The sequence below is a fragment of the Penicillium psychrofluorescens genome (genome assembly GCF_964197705.1).
Source record: "Penicillium psychrofluorescens genome assembly, chromosome: 1".
Taxonomy (NCBI): domain Eukaryota; kingdom Fungi; phylum Ascomycota; class Eurotiomycetes; order Eurotiales; family Aspergillaceae; genus Penicillium; species Penicillium psychrofluorescens.
In genome coordinates, this window is record NC_133439.1 from 5,370,217 (window position 1) to 5,384,772 (window position 14,556).

The 14,556-nt window shown below is 52.8% G+C and overlaps 4 protein-coding genes across 4 annotated transcripts; 3 read left to right on the forward strand and 1 right to left on the reverse strand.

Annotated features, from left to right (window-relative positions):
• Window positions 1-302: 302 nt before the first annotated feature.
• Window positions 303-2,753, reverse strand: PFLUO_LOCUS2036 (E3 ubiquitin-protein ligase hrd1; the record flags this gene model as incomplete). Its single annotated transcript, XM_073779136.1, has 3 exons — window positions 303-2,519; window positions 2,573-2,677; window positions 2,730-2,753. The coding sequence occupies 3 exons, from the start codon at window positions 2,751-2,753 to the stop codon at window positions 303-305; spliced, it is 2,346 nt and encodes a 781-aa protein (XP_073636120.1).
• A 3,001-nt stretch (window positions 2,754-5,754) lies between these two features.
• Window positions 5,755-6,966, forward strand: PFLUO_LOCUS2037 (uncharacterized protein; the record flags this gene model as incomplete). The annotated part of the gene is made up of 1 exon (XM_073779137.1): window positions 5,755-6,966. The coding sequence occupies one exon, from the start codon at window positions 5,755-5,757 to the stop codon at window positions 6,964-6,966; it is 1,212 nt and encodes a 403-aa protein (XP_073636121.1).
• Window positions 6,967-7,922: 956 nt separating this feature from the next.
• On the forward strand, window positions 7,923-8,678 carry PFLUO_LOCUS2038 (uncharacterized protein; the record flags this gene model as incomplete). The annotated part of the gene is made up of 2 exons (XM_073779138.1): window positions 7,923-8,045; window positions 8,103-8,678. The coding sequence occupies 2 exons, from the start codon at window positions 7,923-7,925 to the stop codon at window positions 8,676-8,678; spliced, it is 699 nt and encodes a 232-aa protein (XP_073636122.1).
• Window positions 8,679-11,620: 2,942 nt separating this feature from the next.
• Window positions 11,621-14,416, forward strand: PFLUO_LOCUS2039 (uncharacterized protein; the record flags this gene model as incomplete). Its single annotated transcript, XM_073779139.1, has 5 exons — window positions 11,621-11,733; window positions 11,783-12,200; window positions 12,250-13,278; window positions 13,332-14,042; window positions 14,099-14,416. 5 exons carry the CDS (start codon window positions 11,621-11,623, stop codon window positions 14,414-14,416), a joined length of 2,589 nt encoding a protein of 862 aa, XP_073636123.1.
• Between the last annotated feature and the right edge of the window lie 140 nt (window positions 14,417-14,556).

Consider the following 14,556-nt stretch of genomic DNA (forward strand, 5'->3'; position numbering starts at 1 on the left):
AAAGTGGGCAACACGTATTCTCGACCCAATTGGTGCAATGCGGCTGACGATCGCCCCCTGATCGGCCCGTGTGAAGATGGCCACGAATCGACACCCACGCGGTCGAGGCTTGAGCGCCTCACAAGCCACGATAGCTGGCCAAGACGGCACTACGGGAAATGTATACAATCGGGACAACAAAATTTGGTATAGACGGTCTGACTTATAGACACGGAATTTGGGTATGATATTTTGCTCATAAACGCCATGCAAAGTGGGGGAAGCCAAATGAGAGGCGGGAAATAATACAAGGGAGTCTGAATTCAGGCTCCATCGTCAGCTGCTTCTTCCACGGTGGCAGCGCGTCCCTTGCCCTTGGAAGGGGACTCGGAGTCGGAACCGGAGCCGGATCCCCAGGAAGGCGGAGCGGCGGAGGAAGGCCCTGCAGGAGGCTGCTCAGAGGGAATGTCAGTCCATTCTTGCGAAGGTGATTCTGCGCGATGGATTGTCGATGGGACATTGGGCGTAGACTGCCAGTTGGACGGGGTGTCAGCCACCGGAGCCGTTGTCGCTATACTAGCACCGGTGTCAACCGTAGACGCCTCGGGTTCTTCGCTGCTTTGGGGAGGAACAGGGGCCTCGGGGCCAGGAACAGGTTGAGGAGCTGTGGCACTGTCTGAAGCCGGCTGGGCCGCCGAAGATTCTGGGACGGTAGGCGCAGGATCCGTACCTTGGTCGCTGGGATGAAGAGGAACAAGAGTCCATCCTTGTGGTAGAGTAAGTCCTTCTGGAAGACGGGCATCATCGGAGCCCATGGCTGACATGGCCGGGTTGGAGACAAACTGATGGCGGATAGTGGTAGAAGTGGTTACAGATGATGGAGCAGGAACAGAGGTTGAAGGCGTTGGCTGTGGCGGAACGGCAATCGTAGGTGTCGGTTGGGGCGCCAAAGAAGCTTGCTGAAGCCGGATTTGGTTCAGCTCCATTTGGAGATGGCGAACATGATGTAGCCGCTCCGTGGCAATACGGAGGCTGTTGATCTCCTCCGTGATCTGTTGTTCGATACGTTCCAACTGCTGATGGATACTGGTGATGTTCGACGTCCCCGGAGCTGTGGCCTCTGGCGCTGGTGGGCGTCGTCCAAAGCCAAAGCCAAAGCCGATCTGGCGTACACCGGGAGGGTTCCCATTGTCCGCTGGTGGTAATGGAGCATTGCCTCGGTGGATTTGCTGGTGGAGGTTCTGAAGGAGGTCTCCACGCACAGCCCCAAAGCCGATCCGGAAGGGTCCGAGCTGATAGACCCGAGCACGGGGTTGTTCCTGTCCCTGGGCACCTGGCTGTCCCCCAGCTTGGTTGAAAGGCTGGGCACCACCGCCGCCATTACCGGGGGCGTTATTGATATCAACAGCACCTCGGGCGCCTGATGGCACTACCACCGGACGTCGGCAGGTGGGGCAGTTCTGTTGCCTTTCAAGCCAGCTTCGGAGGCATGCAAAGTGTAGGATATGTCCGCATGGTAGTTTCTTAGGGCGAAGACGGTCAGGCACGCGTTGCTGAGCTCCTGCTGCCGGTGGTTGCTGACCAACGTTCTCAGGAACATCAGCAGCCGGTTCCACCGAAACCATCTCTTCCCGGCAGATAATGCACACTTCTTCTCTAGCGACCTCTTCCGCTGTAGCGTTCGGATATCTTTCATCCATGTCCCTGGTCGCATTGCGATAGCGCAGGAAATCCATGATTCGCCGACCAAACGAGCGGATCGTGACGACAACATCCCGCAGGATGTGAATCGGCAAACCGTAGAAAGTGATGAGAATGGCAAAGAATGTCAGGTAGACCGAGAGCTTCAAGAAATCAGTCAAAAGGTCCAGGTAGAAAACCCATCGGCCTTTCTCCTCCCATCCTGGAACATCAATTTCCATCTCGTCGACGTCGTTCTCGTTTGGCAGGTCGGTGGGAGGAGCACTAGCCCCAGAAATGGCGTGTTGTCGGATAGCTTCCGCGCGAGCTTCACGGATCTCAGCTCGCCGCTCCTCCATCTTGTTCTTCACTTGCTGGCGGGTGATATAGATCTCAACCAAGGCAATCGCATACCGAGCAGCAGTCGAAGTGGACAGGATGGTCAGAATGGCAAATTCAAAGCCAAACATCACCATCATATCCGGTCTCGCTTGATCCAGCACCGTCGTGACGCAGTAATTCAGCATGAACGAGTCGAACAAGACCGAAAGCACCAACGAGGCCGCCAACCGCGTATGAAACAGGCGCGGATTTGCCGGTGGTTGTTGTTCCAGATACTCCACGCGGCCTTCTCCAATCCAACCCCAGACTTTGCCGACCAAGAGGGAGATGAACATCACCAGAAACCAGCCGCCTAGCTCTCCCCGGAAGATGGTCATCGCCAGACATGTCTCCGTGATGGCGAACCATGCCCGCTCGTAGAGTTGTTCGGTCTCGATAGCTCTCAGAGGGCCATAGAGCAGCCGCTGGAGCCAGAAGAGGAGGAATCCGGAGGCGAGAAGACACAGGTTGGTCAGGATCTAGGTGTTTGAGATGAGAACGCGTTAAGTCACTGAGGGTCAGCTCAACTCACCATGAGATTCGCGCTGCTTTGAGAGAGGTATACGCAGGCCGCGTAGAAGTTGGCTCTCTGATGGATGGCCTTCAAAAACACACCCGTGGCCAGGGCCACCGAAGCCTGCAAACGAGTGTCAGCGCGGATGCTTCGCGTTTCCAATCGTGTCACTCACCCCGGCGTACGCAGCTATCCTCATGACTGTTGACTACTTCTGGTCGAGAATCATGAGAAAAAGAAAGAGCCTCGACAGGGCAAACAACGCGGAGCCGTTCAGGCAATGAATGACGATCTGGACAGCTTTCACTCCGCATCTTATGTCAGCCGGGAGCACGTGCCCGGCAGTGTACAGTACTCGGGCGGAAGTACCTGACCTTGGTATAGTCGTACGTACTTCTGGAGATGTTAATCAATATAGAATCATAGTTCATTGGTATTAAATAGCGAGTGGATTGAAGACTTCAAGATGATTGGTGTCGGAGAATCTTGATCGAATGCTCTCAAGCCGGCAATCCTGTACATGTATCATTATCTTTGGTGGCTCTCCACCAGCCCCTGGTTCTGACCACATCACTCGTGTGTGTTTGGTCCTCATAAATTATTCTCTTTCATTATTAAATATCAATCGATCTGTGGAATTTCCGTTAAATTTCCCCGGACACGATTACATAAATGACGTCAGTCCGGAAGTGGGAGCTTGGGATCAAAAGTCTCCGACACGGAGAGATGGCTTTCCGCTCAACATGTCGGCCACCTTTACCAGCCTTGCATTAATAATGAATCCGCTCGACAAATCTGTTCATTCCTACCGTAGTGATTGGGACTGGCCAAGAGGTGGGAAAGAAAACATTATATGAGTTTCCTTGGAGCAGCATTTTCTGCTCATTAATTTATTTCCTATTCAAAAACTATCAAGCCCCTGATATTATCTACTTTCCTATCGAATTGAAATGACATCCAATGTGCAGAACCGGATTATCGTTGTACTCGGGTCTACAGGACACCAAGGAAAAGGCGTAGTGAGTTCACTTTTAAGTGATCGTGCGCGGGAACGGTGGAACGTTCGCGCTGTCACCAGGGATATCAACTCCGTCTCCGCTCAACGTCTTTTGAATGATTTTCAAACCCCCGACCACCGTCTGAGCCTCTTTACCGGAGACATCTTTGATGTGGAAAGCCTTCAGGTCGCTTTTTACGGGGCTTATGGCGTGTTTGCGGTGACGAGCGAAACCAATTCAAGAACAATTGAAAACGAGGATGACTTGAAGCAGGAGCTGGAAAGCGGGAAGAACATTATCTCTGCCGCGAGGACCTGTCGCATTCAGCACTTTGTTCTAAGTAGCTTGCCAGACATGAAACGAGCGACTTCAAGTCGCTTTGACAAGCTTTTCCACATGGATCATAAGTTTATCATTGAGCAGTTGGCAAAGCAAGAGCTGTCTGCGGTCACTTGCCTTCTTCCTGGTGAGCCTCCCTTCTGACCCCGAGCGTCCGTGTGAACTTGCAACCAATCATTCTTAAAGGTCTCTTCTTCACCAATCTGGATCGTCCACAGTATTGCCGCAGAGAAGGTCAGTTTTGAAGCGATTTCCCCATGGAGAATCATTCTTACTGTTGCAGCAAATGGGGTCGTTCGTTTTTGTACCCCGATTCCGCCGACAAAATTAGTAGAATGGGTTGATCCTGTTTACGATATGGGTGTTTTCGCCGCAGGTAAGTTGTGATATCGATTCTTTGTAGTCATTTCCGCCAAGGAAGACCTGGTGTGATGTCCATCTCCTTGCAATAGGAGACTAGAGAGAAGTGACACGTGATTCATGAGAAGTACAAAACTGATAAAATCTCTCGCAGAGGTATTTGGTTTAGGCATTGAGAAAACAAGGAACAAAAATTATGTCGTCTGCAGTCCGAAATTACGGATGGACGAATTTGCATCCACCTTTACACGGGTCACTGGCCAGCCAGCAATTTATTCCCCAATTTCGATGGATGAGTGGGCGGATTTGGCTTCTAAACCGGTAGGAAATGGGTTCAAAGAGGATATTCGCCAAATGATGGAATGGATCTCGATAGCGCCAGAGGACAGGATTTGCTATGGAGCTCTTGCTCCTGCCGAAGACTCTTCTTGGGAAGATCTCCACCTACGAGCTAGTTCCTTCGAAGACTGGTTAAGACGTTCTGGTTGGAGAGGACCTCCAGAGGGAAATCTGTGATTTGCCTTGAGAATGCTCATGTCTGCGACTGCAACATAATACAACTGGTCGAGCCAAATCTCGATGCCAGTTTTGATCCTACAAAGCGATCTGATCGCCTGGCCGTCATTGACAACGATGAACGGAATGTTATGATTGCTGGCATATTTGACTTGAGTAGATTAGTGCTGCTACAAATCGTAATCTCAAGCGTTGTCTACTCGGAGCACAGCTAATTGGAGCGTCACTTTCCTACTCAGCCCCTCTTCGAAACACGCTGGAATATTGGCGTACGTTATGGATTGAGCCGGAGCACTAACACCGCTCGACATCACTAGTGGTAACCAGAGCATGCCTCAGCCTTGATCCGTGAGGAGTTTATAGTTTGAGGTCATGTGACCCTGCCCGATCCATCCGTGTCCCACCATCCCTCGTACAACCCGCCTTGATCTTCAGTTACTTGGAGCTCTAGGCAATCAGCACTACAGCGCAATGGTCGATATAAGATGATGGCGTCCACTCCGGCAATGTTCACGGCCTCGCGGACCCAGACGATAACCTACCTGCTAGCCGTCTGCCCGTTCTCCATCGCTTTCCTCGTATTCGTCAACTCATCCGTCTCCTTCGTGGTGACTGATCTAATTGGCATCCATGATGGCGAGGGAGACGCAGTGGGCACGCTAGGGTTCGCGGATGAATTGCTTGCGCTGGTCGCCTGTCCGCTTTGGGGCGTTCTCTCCGATCGTATCGGTGTTCGTCATGTAAGCTTCCCAATTCGATCAACAAAACCCACATTGGCTGATGATAGATGCATAGGTCTGCACGGCTGGTTATTTTATTATAGCACTCTCGCTGGTTCTCTTTGTGCAGGCCACGAATGTTTATCCGCAGCTTCTGCTGGGAAGATTACTCTTTAGTGTCGGAGGCTCTGCGGTGTCAACGATGGTGACCGCAGTCCTGCCTGCAGTCACTGGAAAATCGCTCAGATCTGAAGCGTATAGAGCTTCGATGTCTTCTGATTTAACCGTTGCGCCAAACCAGACCAATCCCGAACAAAGTGACTCCAATGCCTCCCCGTCGTCTCCATCTGCCCGGTTGTCTGGGTTTGTCGGCATGTTTGCCGGCTGTGGTGCTCTCGTGTCTCTGGCGGCATTTCTCCCTCTTCCAGCTCGATTCGAGGAACTGGGTCTCTCGCCATCACAGGCTATTCAGCTCAGTTACTACTTGGTCGCTCTTGTGGCCCTTGTAATCAGTCTCAGCTGTTTCATCGGTCTTCGAGGTCTCCCTGGGGAGGACGGAAAGGGCTGGAGCGTTTTGTGGAAGACATCACAACAGCCATCCTCATCAGAAGATGATCAATTTGCGAATGGACCGACCCGGCTCCCGTACTGGAAGCAGTTGACGACTGCGCTTTTCTTGGGATTCCGAAATCGCAGTATCGCCCTTGGCTACATTGGAGGGTTTGTCGCCCGAGCATCCTCTGTGGGCATTTCCCTGTTCATTCCTCTGGCCGTCAATCACTACTTCCGAGCATCAGGTTTATGTGACGAGCAACATGAACCGGCTCCTGGTTCAGGATTGGGAGATATCAAAAGACTCTGTCCGCGTGCATACATCCTCGCTTCGATTCTGACCGGCGCATCTCAATTGGTCGCGTTGATCGCAGCACCTTTGTTTGGATTCTTAACCGAAAGGTCCCGACGCTACAATTTCCCGCTTCTCTTTGCCGCTCTGGTGGGTGTGGTGGGCTACCTGGTCTTTGCGATGCTTCCAAGCCCTCAGTACAAGGGCCCCGACGGCAATGCAGGCGTGTTCGTGGTGATGGCCCTGATCGGGATCAGCCAGATTGGGGCCATTGTTTGCAGTCTAGCCGTGCTCAGCAATGGCATTCTTCGTGTCAGCATTGACGACGAGATGTTGCGCAAGATTTTCGCCCGGTCAGATGATGACGGTTCTCCAGAGCCCAACGAGAACCAGCCTCTGGTTTCGGGCTCTGTAGACCAGCAATTGCAGCAATTGGAGCACCTGTCCAACCTGAAGGGATCCATCGCGGGGGTCTATTCGCTGTATGGAGGGGCAGGAATCCTGCTGCTCACCAAACTGGGCGGGCTACTGTTTGATGTCTGGTCGTCGGGCACCCCGTTCTACATTATGGCGGGGTTCAACGGGATCCTGCTCCTGACAGGCATCGTATGCGGCGTGATGAATCATTTTTGGTGAACTGGTTGACCCTTGGCGAATTGAAAGATTATTATGATTTGTACTCCGGAGTTAGCGTTCCCATCCCTAGTCAATATTGTCAACAAAATATCACTAGTTAACCATATCGACATGAATTTTCCGATGACGAATCCTGGCCCCGCAATCACTGAACGACTACGATTACGAGGCGCCCTGACTAGTCCCAACTCGGGATCGGGTGGCTCACTACGGGTCCCGTTTAATTTCCCCTGACCCGTTCCTGACAACAACAAACACAGGGGTTTCTGAGACGAACGGCAACAAATTGCCCCCCACCAATCCTTTACGAACTATATCACATACTACTAGCTAAATTTCTAAAGCCACCGCATGGACAAAAAAAGAAGAATCATGATCCTGGCGCGCGTTCTGTGTGTCGATCCAGCCTCAGGATCTGCGCAAAAGGGGCCTCATCGCTAGCCCCATCGCCCATCAACCCACGACTATCCCTGCTCGGGGATAGTCTGGTGCCCCTTTTCCTCCAGTGGGCGCTAAATCCCAACTCGAACTGCACATCCCCTCCTCCATGATCAGCGCGGCCCTGTGCCTGGACCATCCACCTTGCCCCTGCGCCAATCACTAGGCCGAGTTGGCCAGGAACCGGATCCTGACCAGGGCTCACGCCAAGCTCATTTCGCTTGGGCTAATTAATGCCAATGTGACGGTCCGCGGCCCCCTCCCGTTTATATGCTGGATTAGCCCCCCTACCCCGGCGCGACCGCCCTAGTTGTCTCTCACTCTCATTCTCTCCCAATCCGTACCCGGGGCACGACGCTGCTACCATTCCATTCTTTTGGTCCTTTCCAGTCTCTCGTTCATCGGTAGTTGATCCTACCAGAGTACAGCGTACGGCCCTTTCCTTTTAATACCCACCAACACAATTTCCCAACCGGATTTTTTCTCGATCATTTCTTACGCGCCAAACAAACATCACCATGCGTCTTCCGACTCTTGCCCTTCTGGCGAGTGTCGCTGCGGTCTCCGCTAACACGGTGAACCTGCTTCTGCCCGGCTTCCACGGATACGAAAGCAAAATTGCTGCTAAGGAGATTGGCCAGGTGCGTACTGATCGGTGATTGGGACATAATATCAAATTCTGACTTCCGACTTTATAGTCTGGCGATACGATCACCTATCTTGTCAGCTGTGCCGAGGGCGTGACCAACTGTGGCATTCCTAGCTCGGGCATGACGGCCATGTCGGCGCCGACGTCGATGCAGCTGATGTACTCGTACTCGACTGCGTCAGCCTCCGTGTCCTGCAACATCGCCGGCCAAACCTATGCGCTGTGCTCCGCCATGGACATCGCCAACGGTCAAACCCACACAGGCGGCATGTCCACCCTGAACTCGAAGGATCTGAACTGGATGCCGGTCACCTGCAGCACTACGCCGACCTCGACCTCAACCCCGACTCCCACTTCGACTCCCACTCCAACCTCGACTCCGACCTGGACCCCGACGGTGACGCCCACGTCTACCCCTCGGTGGTCGACCAGCTCTGTTGTCCCGTCTAGCTCTGTCCGGGTCTCCTCGACTCCTCTTGTTTCGACTCCCGTGGCTCCCTCGGGCACGCCGGCGCCTCCTGCCAAGACCACGTCGGCCAACGCCAACGCCGCTCCGGCACTGGGTGCCTCCAACATGCTGGCTATGGGCGGTGCGCTCTTCGCGCTTGCCGCTGCCCTGGCATGATAGGTCTGGCACCATACGGATATCGCATCCTGGTAACGAGTTATTTCTTTTGCAAGGGGTTGGTGGACTTTGAACTTCTTCTCTCACGGATGTAAATTATGCATATGAACATAATATGTGTACGCACATCTAATTTATTATAATTTTACGTTGATACCTTTTACTTTTTACCAATTCTCAAGCAGCGCTTCCATCTACTCCTTCATCTTCAGTCTTGTTTTTTTCTTTTCCATCAGTACTTGACTCGCGCATCGGTAACCCCGCCGCCCTGTAGATAGCATCCACGCACTCCATATTCCACACACTCTCCTGCGCAGGGATCCAATAAGCAGGTGTTTTCCCCAACACGGCATCCACAAACGCCTCCAACTGCCATCGATACGTACTCCACCCGCTCTGTCCGCCCTTGTCGCCAGTGGAAACGGTTACACTACCCCACAACGGACCCCTGTCATACTGCTTACAATACCTCGTCTCTCCAGTCGTCTTATCCGTGACGCTGATATAGTGATACAGATGCGGCTGCGTGAAGTTGTAGAAAAACAGCACCGTCGTCTCCGTCTCTATCTCGATAGAGGGCAGCTCCCACACGCGCGGCACGAATCCGCCCACCCAGGGTCGCGCCATGTCTGTGTATATCCGGCTGTGCACGGAGTGATCGTGTGCATGTTCGAAGACCAGGTGTGCGTGTACTGCTGCGTCGATGCGCGGGTCTTTCTGGGCTGGTCGCGCCGTTACAGAGAGTACGGTTGCGGGCGTTGTCGCGTGTAAAGAGAAACGCGTGCATTCTAGTGCTGGCATTAGGGCTAAGGTTGAGCCGCCTTTGAGATGCCCAATTAGTATAGAGTACATACGATCTGATTAGAATGGAGATGGGCGTTAATTACCTCCTAAATGGAATTTCCATCGACTATCTTTCAAGGGGATTTTCGGAGTCGATGTCATCACAGCCTCAGAGCGAAGAATGCGTCCGGATTCGCGCGCATCAACAAGTTTGCGCCATGCATGCGCGGCCGGATGGAACTGCCAATCGACCTATTCTCTCTCATACATCAGTTACTCCAATCCGGTCAGTAAAGACGGAGAATAAAACCGCAACTTACACCCTCTAACAACACAACCCCCATCTCTTTCGCCAAGTCTACCAAGATTTTCACCTCACTCGCATTCGCGGCGAGGGGACTCTCGCAAAGAACGTGTTTCCCATTTCTAAGAGCCAGCTCCACAACAGAGAAACGCAGCCCGATGGGAGCAGAAATGAACACAGCGGCAATGGTGGGATCATCGAGCAGCGCGGTGCGGGACCCGTATGCCTTTGCAAAGTGGAAGCGTGAGGCCAGACGCTCTGCTGTTGGCGCGTCGGGGGCGGCGATGGCGTGGAGGGTTAGGCCTGGGTGGGAGCTTGCTGGGTATAGGACTTACTGGGATGATTAGCACATTTCGAATCGCACAATTTTTTGTCAATGTTGCCATTCCGAGCCAGGACATAAGATGGCAAGGATATGTGGTAGTGGCTGTAGGCTATGCACTCACCTGTTTCAGGATCAAGATCCGACTCCGCGATAACACCCATTTTCAAGGCGTCCGGCCGTTTACTCGGTGCTACATGCAGCCATGACCAGAGGTACTGCTGTATATAACTGGCAGCTTGGAGGACTAGGGCCATGAAGAAGTCACTGAAGACGAAAATGTGGCCTGGATGTGGGTTAATGGGTGCTATATTGGCAGGAGAAGCAATATGGACACTGGAACAAATTCAGGAGAGGTCACTTATCGCATTTTCTGCGGATGCCATTCAATATCTAGCAGCGAATGGATACCATATGTAAGATCGCGAGTGCTAGGTGACGAGGCCATCACGTCAAGGGATGACGCGGTAGTTTGTATGGATGCCACAGTCATACTGCTGGAGCCTATGATAGTAAAGTACAGGGAATTAATGTATCCAATAGCCCAGCATGTTCCATAACAAAGAACCTGTTAGATGGTTCAACCGTTTGTAGAAATTTGCGGCTATTTAGAAGCGTCTGTGCTCCTCGAATCGTTTCGGTAGGAGACGAAGCATAACGGCGCCAATATTAGAAGGGCTCCACCCTACTTAGAAAGTCTAGTCTCTAGGTCGATGAGATAGTGTGGAATTTACCATATCTTACCATGCGTTGACGTCTTATTTCGGATAGATCCGAGAGGACGGGGCCAGTCACCTGAGGTGGTATACGAGGCGGTGAGATCCGCGGGGATGACTCATGGACCCCTGCGATCCAGTTGGCTGGCGGGCATCCCATTGGTCTAGCGATCGAGAGTGGGTGAGATCATGAGGTGATAACGGAGATAGGAGGAAGGAGGATTAATCATCATCCTCGTCCGTCGTCCTGCCTTCCAGCCTAATATTAATGGTGATTCTCTTTCACCGGCTCCCCAGCAGACATCAGAGCGACCCTGCCTGACTGCCTGGCGAATTATTATTTTTGGCCCCCAGTCCTTCTTCCTTCCATTCCCATCTTCCCCTATACCTAAACCTAAAGCCCCTCGACCCCTCGATTAGCCAGCTTCTCTTTGCGCGCACCGCGTGTCAGCTTGACAAATCATCACCGTGTCCATCCCGAGGCGCTGTCCTGCGAGCTTTGCCCGCTGCGAACTGCAGTCTTCCCTGTCGACTTCCTCTGCCGCGCAATTCCTGGCCAGCGACATTGGATTCGCGCGACATCTTACGGATCTCTCTCCGGTCAGGATAGAGGCGCAGAAGACAAAATCTTCTTAACCACGATCGGTGACAGTCGTCTGTGGGCTCACAACCAGGCTGAGAACGCAGTCCGGGTCGAGCTCACGAACACTTCAGCCTGCGGCCCTCGCCGCGCCTGGGGCCCGACCATAAAGAGCGCGGCCTTTATCGACACAGATTACCAGTTTTCTTCCCTTTGATCACCAACCCAACCGAAAAGATGTCTCCGACACCACCTTCTACAACTTCCTCGAGCGTGGAGTCGCCCGAGTTTCGAGTGATACGCAAGCGCAACCGCGTGCCTCTGTCGTGTGGGGCGTGCCGTCACCGCAAGTAAGTGGCTCAGAGATTCGATCTCTGGATCTGACTAACGGCGGTCCAGGTTGAAATGCAACCGCTCCCACCCGTGTGAGAACTGCGTCAAACGCGGCGACGCCGCTTCATGTACCTATGCGCAGACAAATACGCGCAAGAAGAACGCCCCTCCGCAGACGTCGACTACTCCCGATGATATGCAAAACCGCATCGACCGACTGGAGGGCTTGGTGTTGTCGTTGATGACAAACGGCTCTCAGTCGGCCGGCCCGGCGGCAGCCCTGGCGGCTATCACAGGGGACAGCAGCGCGGACTCGGCTCATCCTTCGAACGACTTTGATATTGATATTGACGACGACGGCAATGATGGCCCGGAGGAAAGTGATACAGAGCAGGTTACCAAGTCCTTTGGGATCATGAAGGTGGACAACGCCAACAAGTCCTATTACATCAGTGATGCTCACTGGGCCTCTGTGCTCAATGATGTAGGTTATACTGGAAAGATTGGCCCTCCTAGTACTAACTGTGGGGCAGATTTCTGAAGTGCGGAATTTCTTCGCATCCCACAAGAAACAATATGAGGAGCAGGCAGAGAAGGTCAAGGGCCAACAGCCGCCCACTGATGTTTCAGAGTCGACACTGCTATTTGGTGCCATGAAACCCATGACTCGGCCTGAAATTCTGTCGTCTTTGCCGTCCAAGTACACGTGTGATATGCTTGTTGCCCGCTACTTCAATACCTACGACCCTGCAACTCATGTTCTTCATGCTCCTACATTCCAAGCACAGTACAACAAGCACTGGGAAGACACGTCTCAAACTTGTATTGTCTGGATCAGCATGCTCTTTGGCATGATACGACTGGCCATGCTGTCTTATAGTCGGGAAGGCGACGAGCCTCCCGAGTTCCGGGGCAAGTCTATGGACATGGCCAGCTCATTTCGAAACTCCGTGGCACAGTGCTTGACGCTAGCTGACTACACAAAGCCCTACCCTTATCTCATCGAATCGCTAGTGTTCCACCTGCATGGCGATTTCTCCCAGACTCGAGAGGCCTCTGTTTCCGTTTGGGTGCTGACGGGTGTGATCACTCGGCTGGCAATGCGGATGGGATATCATCGGGACTCCAAGATGTTCCCTAACATAACCCCGTTCCAGGGCGAGATGCGACGACGGGTATGGACCTTTGTCCGCTCTGCGGATCTGCTGTTTTCATTTCAGGTTGGACTACCGAGCATGATTCGCAGCACCGACAGTGACACGGACCTACCGCGAAACCTCTATGATGACGATTTTGATGAAACCTGCAAGGAGCTGCCGCCTTCACGGCCGACAAATGAGCCGACCTCAATTTCGTATCTGATCGCCAAAGGCCGTCTGACACAGGCTTTTGGCCGCGTTGTCGAACACACATCTTCTGTTGCATCTAGCTCTTACGACAAGGTGATGGAAATCGACGCCGATCTTCGTCGTGCAAGGGATTTGATTCCTGAGCATCTGCAAATTCGACCCATGGAAGAGTGCCAGTTGGATCCGGCCAATCTCATCGCGTCACGGTTCATGGTAAGTTTTCGTCAATTTGTTGACGGCCTGGCTTAGATATTGACAATCTTTAGATCATGAGTGTGTATAACAAGGCACAATGTGTATTGCATCGACCGTACCTGGTTCGGGCGCGTGATAATCCCCGTTTCACTTACTCCCGACGGACGTGTATCGACTCGGCCATGGATGTTTTGAGCTACCAGAAGATCCTTTCCGTAGAACATGAGCCGACCGGGCGCCTACGGAGGGGCCAGAGCCGAGTGTCGTCTTTGACATCAGCAGATTTCCTGCTTGCAGCCTCCATCGTCTGTCTTGATTTATACCAAGGATCCCAGCTTCAAGCAAGTGGACGACCATCCGGAGACACGTACACCTGGGGCCGAGAGCGTCGTGAGGAGATGATGGCGGCGATCCAGCAGTCGAAAGAAATCTGGGATCAATTGGGAGACGAAAGCATGGAAGCATGGAAAGCAGCCAACATGCTGGGCGTGATGCTCGGAAAACTGAACACGATCCCGGGTCTGGAAAACGGGGCTGCGCCGAACATATCATTTGAGCCGCAAGACGAGAAGCAGAATGCCGCCATGACGCTTGGCCTGCTGAGTAGTGGGATGAGCCCGATGAACTCAGGCCCGGCTTCCTTCCCGGATCCAATGTTCAAAATGGCGGGTTCGCCCATGCCAACTGCGGGAGTGGGCAATCCCACCGAAGTCTCGGGTGCGCTCTCGCCGTTCAGTAGCATGTTCGGCCAGATGCCGGACATGCAGGCCAACCTCGACTGGGTGAGTTTTCATGAATTATCCGTCGAGATAGCAAATCTAACATTGTTTGATTATAGGATGCATGGGACACCTACATCCAAAATCCAACGCTTGACACAACCAACCAATTCTGGCACATGATGGATGTACAACGGCAGCCAACACCACAGACCGTCGGCATGTCCCAACCAGCCATGCCTACTCCTCTAGCCTCAACACGGCTGGCAACACCCTATCCCTCTGCCATGGGCGTCATCCCATCGGAGGGCAAGAATGCGCGGCCACCCAGCATGTTTTCACCGCCATTTAACAGCCCCGATAGCGGTGGTAATAGTTTTAGCACGCCCACGACATCCCAGCCCGGAAGTACAGGCCAGGACCAAGGAAATGCGTGAATTATAGTATGATATTCCTCTGGATTCTTTATGAAAAATTACTTAATGACCTGGTCTTGAGACGGATTGGAGAGATCAATGAGTTTTTGGGTTTTGCAAACATGGGAGGACATCAAGGTGGAAAAAGCTATGCTTACTGT